The sequence below is a fragment of the Pristiophorus japonicus genome, chromosome 4 (assembly GCF_044704955.1).
Source record: "Pristiophorus japonicus isolate sPriJap1 chromosome 4, sPriJap1.hap1, whole genome shotgun sequence".
Classification (NCBI taxonomy): domain Eukaryota; kingdom Metazoa; phylum Chordata; class Chondrichthyes; family Pristiophoridae; genus Pristiophorus; species Pristiophorus japonicus.
The window spans coordinates 28,890,587-28,913,534 of record NC_091980.1 but is presented as its reverse complement, the minus strand read 5'-3'; the positions used below and the strand labels follow the sequence as shown (position 1 = coordinate 28,913,534).

Sequence of the window (22,948 nt, the reverse complement as noted above, 5' to 3'; positions counted from 1 at the left end):
AGGCAGACATGCAATCTACCAGCACCATCCGGATCGCACTGCCTGTTGAGGTGACGGGGACTGCGGCACTTTCTTTCAATGCATCCGGCTCATTTTAGGCATCAGCTGGTGACATATGAGGAATCTCTCAGTACACCACACACCGTTGCATTCGCTAGGTAATTGATGCGCTTTATGCACACAGGATGGGTTTTATTAACGTTCCAATGACCAGGGAGAGACAGTGAGAGGGCTTTGGGTTTTTCGAGAATAGCAAACTTCCCCAAGGTCCAGGGTGCAGTAGACTGTGCGCATATCGCCCTGCGAGCACGTTTAGAGGAAGCGGAGGTGTACCAAAACGGAAAGGGATTCTACTCCCTGAACGTGCAGCTCGTGGTCGACCACAAGCAAGTAATCATGGCAGTAAATGGCAATTTTCCAGGGAGCATCCATGATGCATACATCTTGCGTGGGAGTGTTATCTCGGACCAGTTTAAGAGTCAGCCACAAGGTCACTGCTGGATGCTGGGGGATAAAGGATACGGCCTTGCCAGCTGGCTCATGCCCCCCCCCGCTACGAAAAAGCCGAGAAGCCCTACAACAAAAACCATCCAGTCGCAGGCAATATCGTCAAAGACAATTGAAGTGCTGAAGCAATTCTTCCAATGTCTGGACCACTCCAGAGGCAGCCTGCAATACCATCCTGAGCAGGTCGCTAAGTTTGTTGTGGTGTGTTGCATGTTGCACAACTTAGCCACTTACCCGTCAAGAGGTGACAGGAATTGCCAGATGGGACTGCCATACCACCTCGGGAGAGAGGGTTGGATGAAGAGGAGGAGAAGGAAGACAGGGACATTGAGGAGGTCGAGGAGCCTGGCAATGAACCCTTGCCACCCCCACCCCGCCTGGACACCACAGGGGAAGCCTCGTGGTGCTTTAGCAACTGCAATGGCCGGGGGGGTCTGGAGAAGCTGGGGGTGTTGAGGACTTCCTCCCGACGATCAGGTGCTGTCGCTATTGGTCGTGTGGCACCTTGGGATTCAGTGCCATATCGTAAGACCATCAATTGCCACATGGCATTGACGGACTAGTTGTTCTCCCTCACCGCCACAGTCAGTTCCGCCATGTCCTCTGATTGACGGGCTGCTAATGTGGCGATGTTGTCGGACAACCCACCAATGACCTGGAGGAGCTCTCGACCCACGTCAATGCTCCAGTTTAGCATCTGCCTGTTGTGCAGCGTTCCCGCCTTGCCAGATCAGCCACTGCGGATTCAGCATGCGGGTCGGAACACTTGGTGTGCCCTGCTGCTGGGTCCCGTTTCCTCGGACCGGAATCAAGGAAAATCGGATTCGGACGAGGAACCGGTGGCCGCAAGTAGAGAGGATGCTTCAAATCCCGTCACCCCCGCCCCCCCACCCCACCACTGGCAAAAGTTTGAGGAGTGTCGATGTGATGTATGTCCTCCTCTTCCACCGTCTCCTCCTCAGCTCAGTCCTTTTTGGGAGGGTTGGTTGGTGCAGGTGACTGCTGCTGCTGCTGCACCTCTTCCTCCTGTGCAACTGTAAAATATATTATTGGTGATTAGCAGGAGGGGAGGGGTCAGAGGTGACATGAGTACACTCACGTTGCACAGGCTTATGTAGAGGAGCAACACCGCTACGTCATATATTACCGAGAATCATTACATGAAACTATTATAAGCAGAGTGGACAGAAACTGCATGACATAACAAAAACTTGAAGTCCCAAACAGTATGTTGCTTTCCAAGTGGCAGAGTGTGATCAGCCAAAAGTTATGGTTCATGTCAGAACGAACAACATTTTGTGTTGCTAGCATTACATTACATTCTACATTATATTGACATAACATTGAATTACATGACCGTAGTACAGTCGAGGGATTATGCAGGACTTGCCCTCCACGAGCACTGGTTCAGCACCAACATGCGTGGCCATATGATCATGTGCGCTCGTCAGGGCTGCAGCGCGCTCCTCAAGGTTTGCCTGTTCAACCGTCTTCGGTGGACCTCTACCCGTCTTGCGGAGCTCCGTCCTATTGCTGGCTAATTTTTTCTGCAAAGGTGACAAAGGGGCAAGTGTGCTGACATGGATTGAGAACTGGTTGTCAGACAGGAAGCAAAGAGTAGGAGTAAATGGGGACTTTTCAGAATGGCAGGCTGTGACTAGTGGGGTACCGCAAGGTTCTGTGCTGGGGCCCCAGCTGTTTACACTGTATATTAATGATTTAGACGAGGGGATTAAATGTAGTATCTCCAAATTTGCGGATGACACTAAGTTGGGTGGCAGTGTGAGCTGCGAGGAGGATGCTATGAGGCTGCAGAGCGACTTGGATAGGTTAGGTGAGTGGGCAAATGCATGGCAGATGAAGTATAATGTGGATAAATGTGAGGTTATCCACTTTGGTGGTAAAAACAGAGAGACAGACTATTATCTGAATGGTGACAGATTAGGAAAAGGGGAGGTGCAACGAGACCTGGGTGTCATGGTACATCAGTCATTGAAGGTTGGCATACAGGTACAGCAGGCGGTTAAGAAAGCAAATGGCATGTTGGCCTTCATAGCGAGGGGATTTGAGTACAGGGGCAGGGAGGTGTTGCTACAGTTGTACAGGGCCTTGGTGAGGCCACACCTGGAGTATTGTGTACAGTTTTGGTCTCCTAACCTGAGGAAGGACATTCTTGCTATTGAAGGAGTGCAGCGAAGGTTCACCAGACTGATTCCCGGGATGGTGGGACTGACCTATCAAGAAAGACTGGATCAACGGGGCTTGTATTCACTGGAGTTCAGAAGAATGAGAGGGGACCTCATAGAAACGTTTAAAATTCTGACGGGGTTAGACAGGTTAGATGCAGGAAGAATGTTCCCAATGTTGGGGAAGTCCAGAACCAGGGGTCACAGTCTAAGGATAAGGGGTAAGCCATTTAGGACCGAGATGAGGAGGAATTTCTTCACCCAGAGAGTGGTGAACCTGTGGAATTCTCTACCACAGAAAGTTGTTGAGGCCAATTCACTAAATATATTCAAAAAGGAGTTAGATGAAGTCCTTACTACTAGGGGAATCAAGGGGTATGGTGAGAAAGCAGGAATGGGGTACTGAAGTTGCATATTCGGCCATGAACTCATTGAATGGCGGTGCAGGCTAGAAGGGCCGAATGGCCTACTCCACCTATTTTCTATGTTTCTATGCTGTGTGTAAACTAATTTCACAGCTACTATTACGAAATACGTCGATCGACATCCCCAATTAACTATCCCTAGTCCTTTCCTCAATGGAGTGGACCATTTATGTACCATTAGGACGCAAGTAGATACATGATGACTACATCAAAGTACGGAAGACTAGCGCAGTGAGATCGATGATGGGAAATAATGCCTGACACCAAGCTTTACAACATAATAAAATGTGGCACTACATTAGTCAGTGCATGATAAAAGTTATTACTTGCACTCGCCGACTCAACAATATCGTTCCATCGCTTGTGGCACTGGTTTGCCCCCCGCATGGCGGGTGCGGCAGATGACACCGTCTCTGCGATCTCTCGAGAGATTCTCTGATAAACAATAGGGGCAGGTTTTCCACGCCCACCCTGGGTCAATTGCTCCCATCGAGCCTCAACCTCGTGCACCAGTGCTTCTTGAGCCTCCCCTGAGAAGCACATGGCCCTCTTCCTTCCACCGAGCGCGTTCTCCACCTCCATCTCTTGCATTATTTATATGTATTATATATTGTATAAATTTTATATATATATAATTAATTTATACTCAAGACTGAGCATCCACAGTCTTCTGGGGTAGAGAATTTCAAATGTTCACAACCCTTTGAGTGCAGAAATATCTCCTTGACTCTGTCCTAAATGGCCAACCCCATATTCTTAGACCATTGCCCCTAGTTCTCGACTCCCCAGTCAGTGGCAACATCTGCCCAGCATCGAGCCTGCCAAGCCCCTTAAGAATTTTATATGTTTCAGTGAGATCACTGCTCCTAAATTCGAGGTAATATGTTGACTTTCTGTGATTCGTGTACACGGACAGCCAGGTCCCTTTGAATACCAACATTTACCAATCTCTCACCATTTAAAAAATATTCTGCTTTTCTATTTTTCCTACCAATGGATATTTTCACATTTCTCCACATTATGGGCCCAAGTTTTCTAGGCACAGCCCCGACCTGGACACCCGTTTTTCACGTCACAAAGTGCGCCGAAAATAAACTGACCTATTCTCCGGCTCCCTGCAGGTCCTCTGGAGCTGGGTGCAGCGCAGCATGAGCTGTTGGGGGCGGAGCCAGGTCCCTGCGCTGAAACCAGTGCCGAGACCTCTGCACATGCGCGCTACAGTGGGCGCGCATGTGTAGTAGCTCCAGGTGCCCAAAACTGTGTGGGAGGGGCCCGAAGCATGCAGCCCCTAGCCCTGGCCGAATGGCCTCACTGGGGCTGTGTGGATAAGGCTCACCTCCCACGCCCAACTCCTGCTTCCTCCCGACCGGACCCGACTCAACTCCCTCCCCTCCCCCACCCCCCCGGACCCGGACCCGACCTCCACTCCCCCCCCACCCCCACCCCCACCCCGGACCCGACCTGACCTCTGCTCCCTCCCCCCCCGACCCGCGTTCCTGACCCCCCCCAGACCCGACGCCACCTACCTGTAAATCCTTTTTCTCCTTTCTCCCTTCTTCCTCTCCCTCCCTTCTTCCTCTTTTCCCCACACCCCTTCCCCTCTCTTCCCCCTCCCACTCCACCCCACCCCCTCCCCTTGCTGTCAGAAACACAGACACTGACAGACAGAGAGTGAGAGACACACACACAGACAGACAGAGAGATAGAGACACACTGGGGGGGAGTGGGGGGCCATCCCAGCACGCTGTTGGAGGACTCCCGGTGCTGCAGTCGGTAAGTAGAAAATGTTTTAATTATTGATTTTTAAAATGTTTTTTATTTTTTAATTAATTTTTTTGATTGATTTATTGATGTATTTATCATTTATTATTGATGATGGCTCTTTATTTGTAAAACTGAAGTGTTTAATGTTTGTAAACTTCCCTTTCGACCTCTCCATTCCCTACGCCTGATTTGTAACCTATGCCTGATTTTCTAAGTGTAGACAAGGTTTTTCTGAGCGTACAAAAATCTACACTTACTCTATTCTAAGTTAGTTTGCAGTATGTTTTCACTGCCTAAACTTTCAAAACGGGTGTAAATGGCCGGACACACCCCCTTTTGAAAAAAAAATCTGTTCCAAACTGAAACTGTTCTAACTGACTAGAACTGGAGCAAACTAAATGCCGAGAATTGCAATTTCTAAGAAACTCCATTCTAAACCAGTTGCTCCAAAAAAACAGGAGCAACTCAGGCCGAAACTTGGCCCCTATATTCCATCTGCCATGTTCTTGGCACTCACTTAACCTGTCTATATCCCGAACAGCTTCTTTTCGTCCTCTTCATAGCTTACCTTCCCACTTAGCTTTGAAAATCGTCAACAAACTTGGATAGATTACGCTCGGTCCCCTCATCTAAGTCATTAATATAGATTGTAAATATCTGAGGCCCAAACACTGATCCTTGCAGCTACCCGCTAGTTATCGTCTGCCAACCTAAAAATGATCCGTTTATCCCTACTGTTTTCTGTCCATTAACCAAGTCTCAATCCATGCTAATATATTACCCCCTAATCCCATGAACCCTAATTTTGAGTAACAACTTCTTGTGTGGCACCTTATCAAATACTTTTTGAAAATCCAAATACACTACATCCACTGGTTCCCCCTTAACTATCCTGCTCGTTACAACCTTAAACTCTGAACACAATTTCCCTTTCTGCGCAATCATATTATGATTTTCTAATTGCCCTCTTACCACATCTCTAAAAATAGATTCTAGCATTTTCCCTACAATTGATGTAAGACTAGCTGGTCTATTGTTCCCTGTTTTCTCTCTCCATCCTTGAAATGCGGGGTTACATTTGCTTACCTTTCAATTCGTGAGGACCGTTCTAGAATCTAGGGATTTCTGGAGGATCAAAACCAATGCATCCTCTGTTGCCACCTCTTTTAAAACCCTAGGATGTAGGCATCAGGCATCAGGGATAGGGGATTTGTTGGCTTCTCATCCCATTAATTTCTTCAATACAAGTACAATTTCTTTACTAATAATAATTTCTTTAAGTTCCTCATTCTCACTAGATCCTTGCTTGGTTCCCCACTATTTCTGAAATGTTTTTTGTGACTTCTGTGAAGACCGATACAAAGTGTTTGTTTAGTGTCTATGCCATTTCCTTATTCCCCATTATAATTGTCCCTATTTCTGCCTTTAAGGGCCCCACTTTTACTTGAGCTAATCTCTTCCTTTTTGCATACCTGTCGAAGCTTTTACAATCTGTTTTCATGCCTCTTGCTCTCATATTCTGTTTTCTCTCTCGTTGTCAATTGCTTGGTTGTCTTTTTTTGAATTCTAAAATCCTCCCAATCCTCAGGCTTGCTACTTTTTAGCAACTTTATAAGGCTCTTCCTTTAATCAAATATTATCTTTAACTTCTCTTGTTAGCCACGGTGGACCAATTTTCCTGTGGGGGATTTTAATCCCGAAGGGAATGTATATTTATCGTGAATTATGAATTGTTTCTTTAAATGTTTGCTATTGCTTATGTACCGTCATATCTTTTAATCTAGTTTCCCAATCTACTTTAGCCAACTCGCCCCTCATACCTACGTAGTTCAGATTTAAGGCCCTAGTTTCAGAATTGACTAAAATACTTGCTATGATTGCTCGTCCCCAGATGCTCCTTTACTACAATGTTATTAATTAACCCTATCTCATTGCACAATCCTCGATCTAAAGTAGCCGGTTCTCTAGTTAGTTCCTTGACATACTGATCTAGAAAACTATCTTGAATGCATTCCGTGAACTCATCCTCCGCACTATTAATAATTTGCCCAGTCTATGTGAAAATTGAAGACCCCCATGATTACTGTATTACCCATGGTAAATACATCTCTAATTTCTTAATTTATATACTGTGTCCGACATTAAAAATACTGTTATGGGACCGATGGTGTTTTCTGCCTCGTTTTGTTTCTTAGCTCCACCCAAAGTGACTCTACACCTTGATTTTCCAAGCTAAGATCCTGTCCCTCTATTGTCTTCATCCCATCGTTTATTCTCGGAGCTACCCCCCCCCTGCCCCCCTCCTTTTCCATTTTGCCTATCTCTTAAAAGTCAAGTATCCTGGAATATTTAGTTCCCAACCTTGGTCACTGCAACCAATTCTCCATAATGGCTATTAGATCAATACCATTTGTGCTATTAATATTACGAATGCTTCGCGTATTCAGATATATTGCCTTTTATTTTAACTTTTTTCTATTTTCCCCCTGATGTCACCTTAGTCACTCATGCTCTGGCGCACTGGAGGCGGTGTTGACTTTAAGCTCTGTCATTTCCTGACCCACTCTGCTTATTTTTACCCAAATAGCCTGTACTGAGATGCCGTTTTCTATTTCTACCTCTTCTGTGGTGATGTGAGCCAAGGATATAAACTGCAAATGCAGAATTTCATGGCGCTGTTATTATGGGTTGCTTTGACTTAAAATGCATCCAAATTGAAACTAAATAACATTTCGGAAGGTATTCTGTACACTCTCTACAATTCAGTTGTGTGGTTTGTGTATTAGGATGGTTAACAGGGATGTTAAGTTTCTTATTCTTTTGACATTTTCAGTGGCTGCGAAAGTTAATCAAGCAGAGATCTCTATAGTTACAACAACCAACAACAATGTTTCACGTGTAGTTATTGAACCAGAATCCAGGAAAAGGACTGTGGTGACTGTGGATGGACCACTTACGAAAAAACCTTGGATGGAAAAGTAAGGTTGCACTGTTGTAGCCAAAAGTATTTTTATGAATATTTGTGTTTTCCAGGGAAAGGGATGCCACTGTGGGTAATGGAACATACTATACTTTAGATACCCATCTTGGGGAAGAAATACTCTGAAGTTCAGTTTTGCATGCACAGAGTCTCATCTTTGATTCACACTTCCTCTTGCCTTGTTGAAATAGGAGGTTCGCAGTGTTGCAAATCTTTTGGGTTCAAACCTATCTCCTTTGATTTAACATAATGGTGTACCAATGTACTGTAGCACTTTGGGAATAAATTTTTTTGGAAATTATGGGGCCAAAATTGGTGGACTTGCATCCGCTGCTGCTGAGTTTTCTGGACGGTCTCCCCTCCGAGCGAGTTTGGAGGAGGCCTCCCACCTGTGGAGAGAGAGGACTGCTGAGGATTAAACGCTGGCGTGTGCTGGCATGCAATGCATGTAAGAGCCCTCCCGCTCACCAAGCTGCTAGTTTGATCCGGGCGGTTCTCCACTCTAGCAGGGGAAAAGACCACTTTTCTTTATTTTTTTTTTGCAGGGATTCAGGAGAATGGGGTCCCCTGCAGGATTTCTAGTGTTTTTATTTCATTTTTTGAAAATTTTAAATTTCATCAGTTTCCCCCCCTCCCTGGCCTGACTCAATCTTCGGCAGTACTTTGCCGACGATTGCATTTTCCGTCGAGAATTGGAGCTACCGCCCGCTGCTGGCCAGATTCGGTGCTTAAGTCCCTTTTTTGCCGTTGGGCGGTCTTTCTAAGATTTTTCCATGAAACTTCTGCCCATCAGGATTTCAGTGGACCTTTGGGTGGTATTTGGGTGTAACTTGGCTTCCACCAATTTCGGGCTCTATATGTTTATGCATGTGCTAGTTTGTTTCTAAATCCCTAAATTATGGTTAAGCTTTTGTAGCATCAGTTTAAAGGAAGCTGGATATTTCAGTAGTTATTTCAGTAATTATTTGAATGTAAAAGTTTCACAATTTATACTTGTCTCTAAAACTGAACTTTGGAGTAGAATTTGGCATTGACACAACCAAATGTCACTGTAGCCCAATGTTGAAGACTGTGAAGTGCTTGGAACCAGGACCCCATTATGTAAATGTTGCATATTTTTTAAAATCAGCAGGCAAAATTTTAACCATCAAAACAAGCAAGGGTTTCAGAAGAAGACTCAACACACCTATGATAACACAAAGCTAGAGGTCCGAAAAATTCCAAGGGAAATGAACACCATTACCCAGCTCAATGAACATTTCAGTAAATTTGGTACTATTGTCAACATTCAGGTAAGGAAATTGATGTCGAGGAGTTTTAATTCCTTATGAGAACTGCTTTTCTCTTTAGTAGTGTGGTAGACTGGAGCATATCTCTTGTTTGTAAAGAAGCATTGATGTTAGCCAAGACTGTGATCTTAAACACAGTCACTTGCTCTCAGATGAAAGGCTATACCTCAAGGAGAGAGATGGTAATGCTAGTCAATAAAATACTTGTTTATTTTTAACTTCCAGCTGCACATCAAGTCAGGCAAACCAGTTCCACATGCAAAATAAAACTACATCTACTACACTGTCCCATCCATATGCTTTAACTCCAGACTCTCAAAACAAACTTCAAAGTGAACTTTATACTTTTCATGCAACCCATCCTTGTGGCTTCTCTGAATATTGTGGCAAATTAGTGATCAGATTTGTGGTGTGCACACTGGTATTTAGGTTTACCCAAATTCATTTGACTTGTATCAAGGTGAGAGAGGAGGCTTTTTCAATGGCACTAGGCTGAATTCAGATCCTGGCTCTAGAGGTGAAAAGATAATGTACTATTTCACTTTAAGAGTGCATTTAATATTTAAATACTTAACTCAGATATTGTTTCACAAAGTAACTGGAGGAACGGGGAGGGATTATAACGATCTGAAAACTTGCCATCCAGTTTGGGTTGATCTTTTTTTTAAAAACCTAAATCCACCAAAACTGATATATAATAATTTAGAGAAGTAATTAGTGATGTGGACTTTTAAAAGTAGTTTAATGAGAGCCATGTATGCAGATATGCAGGCTATATAGTTTTTAGTAATTGTGAAGTTAAGGCTTTACATACAGCATCCACATTTTTGAATACAGGTATATTACAACTACAGTCATGTAGATTGATTTATTCAGGCTATACTTCAAATCTATCTTCAACCTATGTTTCTAATTTGAAAATTAATTCGGAGGCAAAACACTGTGGAGTACCAGGTTTTGTGCATGTAACAACAACTTGCTTATTAATGTAGGAAAACGCCCCAAGGCACCTCATAGAGGCACAATCAGACAAAAATGGCACGGAGACAAAGAGGGAGATATTAGATGAACCAAAATCTTGGTATTCAAGAGAGGTTTTAAGGAGGTTGTTAAAGGAGGGAAGGGATGTGGAGAGACGGAGCAGTCTAGAGAAGGAATTTCAGAACCACGGGCCCAAATGGCTGATTGCATGACTGCCAATGGCAGGTGAAGGAAGTCAGAGGAACAACAAATTTGGTGGGAGAAGTTTGCAAGGCTGCAGACGGGTTCAGAGATGAGGAGAGGGTGAAGCCATGAAGAGATTTTAGCACAAGGTGAGTATTCTGAATTTGAGACATTGGGGGACCGGGGTCCATTGTAGGTCAGGAAAGACAGGGTGATGGGTGAGCAGGACCTGGTGCGGGGTAGGGTACAAAATTTAAAAAAAAGAAAGAAAGAACATAAGAATTAGGAACAGGAGTAGGCCATCTAGCCCCTCGAGCCTGCTTTTATTTATTTCAATTTATTTCTCATTCCTCTGAAGTTTGCCTTATTTAAATTTTAAAACTTTGGTTTATGACTCGTCCATCTCCTTCTCAAACCCAATACCAATTTCAATCATATTCTGGCCACCATTCAAGATGTTCCTTTACTGTCATGTTTGTTACTCACCACTAAATCGAGCATGGTCTGCTCCCTTGTTGGTTTTAAAACTTATTGTTCTAGAAAATTGTCTCCAAAGTTGAGGGGGATGTCCAGACCATAAATCACGTCATTAGCAGGGTTCTTGTGACCTGAATTACCAGTCCTAAATGGCTGCGCGAGGTTAATTCGTATTAACGGCCCAAATCCATCATGACTTGATGTGCAGCTGGAAGTTAAAAATAAACAAGTGTTTCATGACTAGCACTACCATCTCTCTCCTTGAGCTATAGCCTTTAATCTGAGAGCAAGTGACTGTGTTTAAGATCACAGTCTCGTCTAACATCAATGCTCCTTTACAAACAAGAGATGTGCTCCAGCAATGTCATGACACACAATGGGGAGGCTTACTGTGAGATGGTAATTTTTTTTCTGTTTTGACAGAACGGCAGAAATCGTCCAGCAATTTGTGGTGAATCAGAACTTGTGAAGTATCCCTTCTTCGCCACAAATTGATGTATTTTTTACGCACTAATAATGGCAGGCGCTGTGAACTCTTAATTATTATTTTCCAATAATTTCTGGAGTGCAGCAAAGTGCATTTTAGTCACATTGCATTGATCTTAATTAGTTCAAGGTACTGTAACTGGAAGTATATATTTAGGTTCATACCATTATATTTTCTAAATTAGATAGATTGTTAGAAAATAGTATTGGCTGTAGCACAAGGCATATTTCAGGAACACCGGATGTCCCAAAGCACTTTACAGCCAGTGAAGTATTTTTGAAATGTAGGCACTGTTGTAATATAGGAAATGCGGCAGCCAATTTGCGCACAGCAAGCTCTCACAAACATCAATGTGACATTGAACAGATTATCTGTTTTAGTGATGTTGATTGAATGTTGGCTAGAACACCAGGGGTAACTCCTCTTCTCTTCTAGTGCCATAGGATCTTTTACGCCCACTCTTGAGAGAAGATGGGGTCTTGGTTTAACATCTCATCTGAAAGATGGCAACTCCGACAGTGCAGTGCTCCCTCAGTACTGCACGGAAGTGCCAGCCTAGATTTTTGTGTTCAAGTCTCTGGAGTGGGACTTGAACCCACAACTGTCTTGACTCAGTGGCAGAGTTGCTACCCACTGAGCCATGGCTAAAATTTTGGATTTAAAAAATAAATTGTGGCTTACACTTCGTTTATGGTTGTTGGAATGTACGTTACATTCTTATTTTTATCTCTCGCACAAGATGTTCTGTTGGCTTGACATTTGAATCAATAGCCATCACACTAATGAAATACACAAAGGTTAACTCATTTACCAAGGTGACATTTTTATCTGGGAAATGAATATGACGACACCTCTGACTAGTGCACAGATTCTTGAAAAACATTTGTTATTTTTACATACCAGCTATAGTTTTAATGATGACATAAGGAGTCCTGCTCAGATCAGCTGAACACGTTTCCAGTGGCAAGCACAAATAGAACCTGAAGATAGTATTTTCTCAAAAATGAATGTACCAGCATTATAATCAGTATACTGTTTCTCCCCATCTCCCCTCACCACCCCACATTTAATCCCATAGGTTGCCTTTGGTGGTGATCCAGAAGCAGCACTCATTCAGTACTCACAGAACGAGGAGGCAAAACGGGCTATTTCCAGTACAGCGGCGGTATTGAACAACAGGTTTATTAGGGTGTACTGGCACAGAGAGAATAATGGAGTTCAACATCAGCATCAGCAAGTACAGGCACAACAGTTAGCAGTATCACAACACAGCACCGTTCATAAGGTACTGTTTTACTGTTATGCTGCACTTCTAACTCTTAAATAATCGGACTGTTGTAGATTGTGTATTTTACATAAAAGACCTTTCAATTTCAAATCAGGAAACCAAAACGGATAACTCAGTTTATCTAACCTATTGTCACTTTAAGGGGAGCAAATATGAGCATACTCCCTATTGAAAAAATAAAGTACAAATGAGTGGACTCCAAATAGTTATTTGATTTTGGGTACTCTTAAATTTGCATAAGTAATTTTATGCCGGATACCACTCCAGTTAAAAGTGAATCTGTTTAAATAGACAGTCAATGTTTTTGTATCTTTGACATCCCATATAGGTAAAAAAACAAATCTCAGAGCTACTCTGTATCCAATAGCCAGGATTGTAATCTATTGTGTATTTTCATTAAAATGAGGGACAGCAGCTTGTTTGTTTTGTTTGCTGCAGTGTAGAGCAGTGGGGTATAACTTCACACCACAATGAATTTCCAACCTTAAATGGACTATTGAAAAAAGTGGTGCCAGTTATTGGATGTTGTGTTTTCCTGCATGGAGAAGGAATATCCAAGCACATACTTCCTGTCACTCATTATAGAGTGGTGTTGGCAGAAGATTGGTGCTTGCCCTCTTAGTCTGATGTGTTGCAAGATATATCGGCTCACCTTAAAAAAATAATGGAAGGAAACAATGTATATTGTATTATGAATTGAGAGACTATTTTAGCGCTTTGTAACCTATTTACATTAAACAGTTATACAAAGTATGATTTTAATAGAATGAAAAACTCAACTATTGTAAGTTGCAACCACTGACAAAAGGGATTCCTTAAGCACAGGCCTTCGCTCAAGGCTCATTTAAATCATTTGTCATTCTTGACAGTGAATCTGAATAAAAGTATCCCATTCAGTGGTTCTCAACCTTTTTTTTGACTTGATCCAACTAAAAGCTCTCTGCCTCTCATGCCCCTCTTGTTAGGATACTGGTAATACCAAGTCCCTCTGTCTCCTCCTTCATTTTCGTTTTTCTCTCTCCTGCTTTACTCTTAACTGCCTCTGCTTTTTCATTTCCATTTCTTTTATTTCTTATCTCTCACTTCTGCTCTTACTTTCCACTTTCCCTTTTTCTCAGCTCTTTGCCTCTTGAAAATAGCAGGCAGAGCTGGATTTTGAATGATGTACAGCAGGACTGAAAATTAAAAAAAAAACACGAGTGGGAAATTGACAATCTGGTTTCTGCGAAAATTTGGTATGTGGTGATTGCACCTGTGTTACCCTGATGCTTGTTTAAGTGGTTGTCATTTGCGTTCTATAATCAATCGAATTATAGTTTGCTTTGTATATGTTTGTAAAACCTAGTGTTATTTATAAAAAAAATAAAAAGAATAAGTTGTTCAATAATTCAGTAATTCTTTTTATAAGCAGTCTTATCATTTGTTTGAGACAAAATTATTTTTTAACTTTGGACCCTATATCACGAGAGATGGTTTTGATCCAATCTGACCTTCTGAAACCAGGTTCCCATGGATCCAAGGATCATGTTCAGAATATACAAATGTATGGTTATATAATTTTTTTTTTAAATGAGTGTGGATGAAGTTGTTGTGTAATGACTATTAAGCCTATCGTTGCAAATCTATTATCTGTGTTTCAGATATTAAACCGAAACCAAAGCCCAGGGTCTTTTGTATTAACAAATACATCAGTAAAACAACGACTTGGGGCACTGGGTGGAAGTCAGCCCGATGGGACACAAATCAGTTCGAACCAGTTTGGAACTGGCGGAGAAGCATCACAGGTAATTAATATTCCACGTTTATGTTTCTCGCTCTTCCCGACAACAACTTGATTTTATATAACTTCTTTAACACCAAAAAGATAGGGAGGGGCAAGGTCATGGAGGGATTTGAACACGAGGACAGAAAGTTTACACTTGAGGCGTTGGGTACTGGGTGCTAGTGTGTCAAAGGCCAGAGATTTTTAGGTGAGGGGACGATGCAGGGTAGGATGCAGCACAGCAGGGCTTCAGTAGCAGATGGGCTGAGGTAGGTGTTGGAAACTCAGCTAAGGGTTGAATGTGATGCTGAAATTCTGAACTGGTTCAGCTCGATACAATGGCCAGGAAAGAGGATGGAATCGATGGTGAGAGTAAAGAATTTTTGGTGGTGGCCAGCGACTATGGCTTCAGTGTTCCCAATGTTTTACTGGAAGAAACTGCGGCTCAATCAAGACTGGATATTGGATAAGCAGCCTGACAGGACAGAAGCAGTACAAAGGTGTACAGAAAGGTGGTGGAGCGGTAGAGCTAGGTCTCATCAGCATACATATGAAAGCTGACCCAATGTCTGCAGATATTGCTGTCGGGGTGCAGCATGTAGATAAAGAGGAGGGAGCCAAGGATAGATCCTTGATGACAAGAAGAGCTAATGATATCGGGGCTGGAAGAGAAGCCATTGCTGGAGATGCTTTGGCTACAATTGGATAGAGAGGAAACAAGTGAGGGCGAACCCCCTAAAGTGAAAATGGCTTCAGAACGGTCAAAGAGGACAAGGAGGAGTCATGCAACACATAGTCGGGAGGATTTCATTTGTGACTTTATTTAGTGCTGTGGCAGGTTCAGAAAACCAAAAGTTTCAAACATAGAAAAATCGGCACGGATTTGGGAGGCAACAACACTTTCAAAAGCTTAGGAGAGGAAAAGGAGATTTGGGATGTGGCAGTAGTTTGCAAGGACAGGGTTGAAGGTGGGTTTTTTACAGAGTGGATCACAATGATGGTGTTGAAATTGAGATGGAGGCATTTGTGTCAGCTAATATGGGTGCCAGAAAGGGAAGTCGGGTAGTCAGCAGTTTAGCGTCAATATAGTCAAAGGAGCATAAAGTGGATTTCACCGACAAGATAAGCTCAGAGACGACATGAGTGGCGATAAAAGAAAAACCAAAGAAAGACGTGGGCTTAGGACTGGGGCTTTGGGAAGCCTAAAGGGAGGTTTGGCTTGGTTGGCAAAGCGAAGTGTGGGAAGCCGCAAAGGCAGCTTAATGGATGATCTCAATCTTTGTGATAAAGAAGACCCTGAGCTCCTTGCATTTGTTGTTGGAGGTGAGGGTGTTTGTCTGTAAAGCAGCAGCTGTGAAGTAATTTTACAGGGTTATTTCTCTGTTAAAGTCGCTATATAAATGCAAGCTGTTGTGTGTTTTTCAAGTATTTGGTTTGCTAAGTCTTGAACTGAAGCAGGAATATGGTTTCAACAGTTAATATGCAGGCAATTAACCATTAATTGTCCAGCTCCATTGTGTGCCTTTTGATCTGTGCGAGATTGGTGTTCGGGTTGATTGTCATTTTTATAAATATTAGTTACGAGAGTCCATTTAGAGGCACCCAGTTTGCAGATGGCGCGAAAATAGCAACAGCAAATGATGAGAACCAGTGTGCACACATTCAAAAAGGACTTGGCGATGTTGAGATTGTGTAGCAGAAAAGTGATAGATGCACTCTAATGCAAGTAACTTGAGTTGACCAAAGGTAACAGAAAATATGTACTTTGTATGAATACACTGAAGAAGGAGCGATATCTCAGATCAGTGATGCAATAAACCTCATGGTCCAAAAGAGAACAGACAAGGTATTTGATTGCATGGCAAAGGGTGTAACTTTAAAATTGCAAGTGACCATTGAGGTTCCATGTTTGTTCCCCCACTTCAAAAGGGAGATCATGTTATTGGAGAAGGTTCAACATGGGAATATAAGGTACATTCCAACACTTAGTGCTGGACTGTGAAGAATAATTGTGCACATTGGGACGTTTCAATCTTGAGAAGAGAGATGAAGGGGAGAGTTGAATGAATTTTTGGGTGTTTTCAGTTTGGTAAGTTGGAAAAAAAAATGATGTTTTTTCGCTATATACAGAATTTCAGAACTGAGGACGTAGATTCAAGGTAAGAGAAACCAAAGTAAATACGCAATTCAGAAAAAATATATTTTGTCTAGTGTAGGTGATTTGAATTAGAAACTTGAAAGGAAATGACAAGCCTGCGACATCTGTTAGAAATAATGGTTATTAAATAGTAAGATATAGAGATATCTTGCAATGACTAGGTGGACTGATGGTCTTCTGTCTGAAGTACATGACTACGACAAAATAGTATTACAGCAAGTTATCCAGCATTATCTGAATATTATGATTCGACACTGCCCGGTGTCTCCCAGGGACTTGGTTCCACACCAGAAATTACACAGAATATTTAACATTGCGTAATACTTACCTGTGATAGTAATGCAGTGAAATTAATGTGCTACCTTTGTTTCCCCTAGGGACCTCCTTCCTCCACAAGCCTGGTAAAGACAGGATATAGTTCTGCAGTCACAAAGACAAACCATAAATCTTCTGTTACAGCCACTAAAGCACTTGAAGCAAAAGAAGCTCACAAGAAAAAACAGGTACTCTAGATATTATTCCCAGAGTTTCCTTTTGAGGTAATGAGGCATCTCATGCACACTTTATTTCACTGAATTAATTGAGTCCCTAAGTTCTGTGAATAAAGACAGATGATTTAAATTCTAATTATGAGCAGATCTATATTTAAAACTTTAATGTTGGAAAGTTTAAAGGCACCAAATAGATATCACACTGAACTGCTTTGAAGGATAATAGGTACACACAACGTTAAAGGACTTGTATCATTAATAAATTATGTAGAACAGGTTGGTTGATTGTAAAGAAAAATGATGGTAGGCAAATGACATCTGTCATCTTTACAGAAAACAGAATAATAAAATGAACGTTTTGTTTTACCATTGCTTTATGCAGAATTAATTAGAATCATAGAATCATAGAAATTTACAGCACGGAAAGAGGCCCATCGTATCTGCGCCATCAGACCAAGAGCTATCCAGCCTAATCCCACTTTTACGCTCTTGGTCCGTAGCCTTGTTGAAATAAGTTAAAATAGAAAATATAATTTAGTTCTAACCCTGATTATTAAAAGGTTAAGACGAGACATTGGGCTCAATTTTCCCCAAAGCATTTTTTTGGCGTACTTGAAGAGTTACACCTAATTTTTTTTTTGTGGCCCAAGTACGCCAAAAAAAAAAATTTCCCCTTAGGATCTCTTCATTTTGGCGTGGCTTAACCCGAGGGGGGGTGGAGCCTTGTCTGCGCCAAAAAGATCGGGCCGCCATAGTAACCAGCAACACATTAAAAGAATTGAAAAACACATAATAGCAACTTGCCTCCAACCCTGCTGGAAGGGCTTGCTGGTCCAGTCCCATTCTCTTGGATTCTCCTGCCGGTGCGTTTTCCTGCCAGTGCATTCTCCCGCCACCTAGCCCTGGCCGAAGGGCTTGCCGGTGCGTTCTGAGAGTTCTGCCTGCCGATTCGTTCTGTGAATTCTCATGCCTGCCGATGCGTTCTGTGAGTTCCGCCTGCCTACCAGTGAGTTCTCCCGCCCCCTAGCCCAGGCTGAGTGGTTCCCTCCCTCCTGGTCAAAGACCCCCGCCCCCCCCCCCGTGCCCACACTCTCTCTCTCTCTCTCTCTCTCTCTCTCTCTTCCCCCCCCCCCCACCCCCCTCCCTCCCTCTTCCCCTCCCCACCTCTCTCTCCCTCTTCCCACACCCCACCTCTCTCTCCCTCTTCCCCCCCCCCCCACCTCTCTCGCCCTCTTCTTCCCCCCCCCACCTCTCTCGCCCTCTTCTCCCCCCCCACCCCCACCTCTCGCTCCCTCCCCCCCCGACCTCTCCCTCCCCCCCCCCCGACCTCTCCCTCCCCTCCCACCTCTCACTCTCTCTTCCCCCCCCCCCGCCCCCACCCTTCTCTCTCCCTCCCTCCACTCCCCCACCTCTCTCTCCCTCCCTCCACCCCCCCACCTCTCTCTCCCTCCCTCCACCCCCCCACCTCTCTCTCCCTCCCTCCATCCCCCACCTCTCTCTCCCTCCCTCCACCCCCCCACCTCTCTCTCCCTCCCTCCACCCCCCCACCTCTCTCTCCCTCCCTCCACCCCCCCACCTCTCTCTCCCTCCCTCCACCCCCCCACCTCTCTCTCCCTCCCTCCACCCCCCCACCTCTCTCTCCCTCCCTCCACCCCCCCACCTCTCTCTCCCTCCCTCCACCCCCCCACCTCTCTCTCCCTCCCTCCACCCCCCCACCTCTCTCTCCCTCCCTCCACCCCCCCACCTCTCTCTCCCTCCCTCCACCCCCCCACCTCTCTCTCCCTCCCTCCACCCCCCCACCTCTCTCTCCCTCCCTCCACCCCCCCACCTCTCTCTCCCTCCCTCCACCCCCCCCACCTCTCTCTCCCTCCCTCCACCCCCCCCACCTCTCTCTCCCTCCCTCCACCCCCCCACCTCTCTCTCCCTCCCTGCACCCCCCCACCTCTCTCTCCCTCCCTCCACCCCCCCACCTCTCTCTCCCTCCCTCCACCCCCCCACCTCTCTCTCCCTCCCTCCACCCCCCCACCTCTCTCTCCCTCCCTCCACCCCCCCACCTCTCTCTCCCTCCCTCCACCCCCCCCACCTCTCTCTCCCTCCCTCCACCCCCCCCACCCCTCTCTCCCTCCCTCCACCCCCCCCCACCTCTTTCTCCCTCCCTCCACCTCCCCACCTCTCTCTCCCTCCCTCCCTCCACCCCCCCTACCTCTCTCTCCCTCCCTCCTCCACCCCTCCCTCCACCCCACCCCATCTCTCTCTCTCCCTCCCTCCACCACCACCCCATCTCTCTCTCTCCCTCCCTCCACCACCACCCCATCTCTCTCTCCCTCCACCACCCCCCCACCTCTCTCTCCCTCCACCACCCCCCCTCTCGCTCTCGCTCTCGCGCTCTCTCTCTCGCTCTCTCTCCCTCCCCCCTCCCCCCCTCCCCACTCCCCCACCCTTCTCTCCCTCCCCCCCCCCCCCCCCAACCTCTCTCACCTTTCCTTCTGCTGCACTTACCTGCGCCGATTTCTTTAACTCTCCAAGGGTTTTCTCAAGTGGCCACATACGCTGGCCTAAGTAGAAATGGAGTAACTATTAGCTGCCCAAAGTTGCCTAAATGGCCAGAACTGGAGTAGGTGGCTGGTAACGCCCCCTTTTGTGGTAAAAAAAAACTAACCTTTAAAAAAAAAGTAACTAAGTGAGTTACACTGGTGCAAATTGATTGGGGAAACTAGGGATTTTTAAGTTAGGCCAGAAAAAGCAGCCTTCTCCAAAAAAAAACGGAGCAACCCCGGGGGAAAATTCTCTACTGTCATAAGCTGCCCCTTGGTGAGAATGAAATATTAAAATCCATAGATTCTACTACCATAACAATCAAGGAAGCCAATTTGAATATTTAGTCCTCTTTCATGTGTTACACTGTCTCAAAAGTCTGTTCCTATGGACTCCTCCTTATACCCCTCAACTTCGTTATTCATATCCTACCCATTGGCAATATCATCTAGAGCATATGGTCAAGCCATGTTAGTGAAGGCACCCAGCTCTACCTCTGCACTTGCTCCATCGACAACTGCCTGACTAATGTAAAACCTGGTTGAGCCTGGTTTTCTTCCAGCTTAATTTTGGTCGAACCCAAACTACCCTCTTGCACCCACCAACATCTATGTGCTTCAGGAACATCAATAAGGATAGCTTGCATTTCCATAGTGCTCCTCAAGTACAACAAAATGTCTCCCGATTGCTTTACATCAAAGAAGGAAAATGCCACTGGGCCCTCACTGAAAGGAAGAAGGAAAAAGAAAAGAGATGATTAACTTTGTGGATAGCAGGAAGAGAATTTTGAGAGGTTTTTTGAAAATGGGAAAGTTGGTAGCAAAGCAGAGGGATATGTATAAAGGTAAAAAAAAAACTTTACTAATTCCTCTGCCTGCCCTTGGCATAGAAAAGTTCTATTGTTGGATCTTTAGAAACCCAACGTTTTGGAATTACCACTGTAAACTTCCTGGGCATGGCAGATTTTTGGCCATAGAAAGAGAGCATGCAACAGTAGAATTAGTTACCCAGTCAGAATGAGGGTATGCTGTGTTACAAGTTTAATGGAGCCTCTTCATATGTGATCCTGGAATTTATTCTAATTTTGAACCAAATACCATCTTCATAAATAATTGAAAATTTATATTTTAGAATATAACATTTGAAGTTAAAATTTGTTACTGTAGTTGCACAACATAAACATTTTGTTTGAAATCTAACCTTTAAAATAAAAAAAGGTCATTTTTTTTAATTTTAGGAAGCTTTAAAGTTGCAGCAAGATATGAGGAAAAAGAAACAAGAGATGTTGGAAAAACAAATTGAGTGCCAGAAGGTAAGAACATAGTTTGAAAAGACACTCTGATGTTGATGGGATTGCAGCCTAACTTCACTTTTTATTGTACACTCTAGTATGTTAGCATGCCAAATTTTCCAGGAAAACCTGTGATATTAAATAGGTTTCTAACTGAGTGAAGATCGGGTAATGTGTAACGGTGCTCATTTGGCTAGTTAAGATGATGAAATGTTTGGAATATTAAAAAAGATTGTTTTTTGTATTGTAATCAATTCAGGTATTAATTTGCAAGCTGGAAAAGAATAAAAGTATGAAAATCGAGGAGAGGGCTAAAATAATGAAAACCATTAAAGACTTGACGGAAAGAATATCACAATTGCGAGATGAACTGAAAGCAACATCAGCATCAACGTCATCAGTTCCATCACAGCTAAAATCAAAATCTGATGTTAGTCTCCAATTTTTTAATGTGTGGTTGACCATTTCCGTATGAAAAATAGAAAGTTTAAAAATAAGAGAAGTCCGATTAAATTTATTTCATTCGAAGGGTAACGGTTGTGGAATAAGTTTTCTGGGAAGGTCGTTAAAGCAGACAGTATAAATGAATTAAAGAAACAATTAGAACCATCCTGAACTGTACATAGGATTGAGGGATATAGCGAGTAAGTGGTTCGGCTGATCTATTAAAAAGGGCTTGGGCTGAATGATCTTTCCCAGTGCCGAAAGGTTCTTCTGTCCTTGCATGTGGTTACCATGGGAAATGAGTACATTAAGGAACAAGATGAATGAATTGATTTGCTTACCAAACAGACCTGTCTGATTTTTATTTTTTCATTCTCTGCTTTTTAAGAATGAAATAGCTTTATATTTGAACACTGTCCTATTCACTTCTGGGTCAGGTTAAAATTCACCACAGATAGAAAGGATAAGTCTCCTCCGCACCAATTTAAAAAAAAAAATAATAATGGCTCAAGAAGTTTAAATATTCTTTTGCTTCTGAGATCTTTAAGTCAAACACATTTAAGTGAGCTTGTTTCCTGCCCTGGAGAATTAGTGTTTGGAATATTCTTATTTTCTGAACTGAGGAGCTTGATGATATGAAACTGGGTACAAAGTGGGTAAATTGAAATTGTTCCTGTATTATACTTAGAGATACTTGCATCCAAGATGAAATTTTCTTTGAGACTCCCTTTTAAGCTGTTTAATAAAAGGCACCACAGCAGCAAGTGTTGATTAATTAAAGAGTCACCATGCGAACAGAACATCCCCTGCTTGAGAGTGCACAATTCAGACACCTTCGAATGAGGCACTTCCTCGTTAGCAATAAATGTACCTAGATATTCTATGCACTCTTGCCGGTTCCCATGATGAATAACTTGTGTCATCCATTAATATTTTAGTAACATCATCATCATCATAGGCAGTCCCTCGAAGCGAGGATGACTTGCTTCCACGCCAAAAAGGGATGAGTTCACATGAAGGACCTAATATTCCAGATCCCGAACAACATCTTGAAGGGTGGAAGATGCCTTTGCGTGAATTTTTTTAACATGTGGTGGCGGTTGCCGGAGGGCTTGACAGAGCTAGGTTTTGGTCCAGTGGCAAGGATTAGCCAAGACAACTGGAGACCAGTTCTGCTGCACGGAGCTAGCGCGCGCACATATCGCAATGTGGGCTGGCCGTGTTGCCCCTGGGCCCTTGCCTCTCCTGGGCCCCGAACTCACGCCTCTACAGGGCCCCGGTCACTTCCTTCTACAAACTCTTGCTGCTCCTTTTCCCCTCCTGCTGTGCCTGCAATCAGCGACCTGGCTTCGCAGCCGTCGCCCTCCTGCAGCAGCATGCGCTGCATCCTGCAGTGGTATGCCACTGCATGCTGCTCCCTCCAATGGCCCCGCCTGCTGATGGTCTTGCGATAATGGATCACCAGTTGTGATAATGGATCACAGCAAGTTTGATACCTGGTGTCATAAGGATATAAAAGAAAGATGTCTAAAATGTGTTGACAAGATACTAGAGTTAGTACAAAGCATAGCACTATTGTAAAAAAAAAAGAACAAACTTACGTTTAAATAGCACCGTTCACGACCTCCGGATGTCCCATTGTGTTTTATGAACTGCTTTTTGAAGTGTAATCGCTGTTGTAATTTAAGAAAGGTGGCATC

At 43.9% G+C, this 22,948-nt stretch overlaps 1 protein-coding gene across 3 annotated transcripts in view; it reads left to right on the top strand.

Moving 5' to 3' along the window:
• rbm27 (RNA binding motif protein 27) overlaps positions 1-22,948 on the top strand; it is a 186,194-nt gene that overhangs the window by 71,508 nt on the left and 91,738 nt on the right. For all 3 annotated transcript variants that reach the window (XM_070878061.1, XM_070878058.1, XM_070878060.1), the window contains exons 10-16: positions 7,716-7,860; positions 8,992-9,154; positions 12,358-12,564; positions 14,208-14,351; positions 16,865-16,990; positions 20,751-20,825; positions 21,064-21,234. In XM_070878061.1, coding sequence (XP_070734162.1) covers positions 7,716-7,860; positions 8,992-9,154; positions 12,358-12,564; positions 14,208-14,351; positions 16,865-16,990; positions 20,751-20,825; positions 21,064-21,234 — 1,031 coding nt within the window. The remainder of the gene's footprint in view (positions 1-7,715; positions 7,861-8,991; positions 9,155-12,357; positions 12,565-14,207; positions 14,352-16,864; positions 16,991-20,750; positions 20,826-21,063; positions 21,235-22,948) is intronic.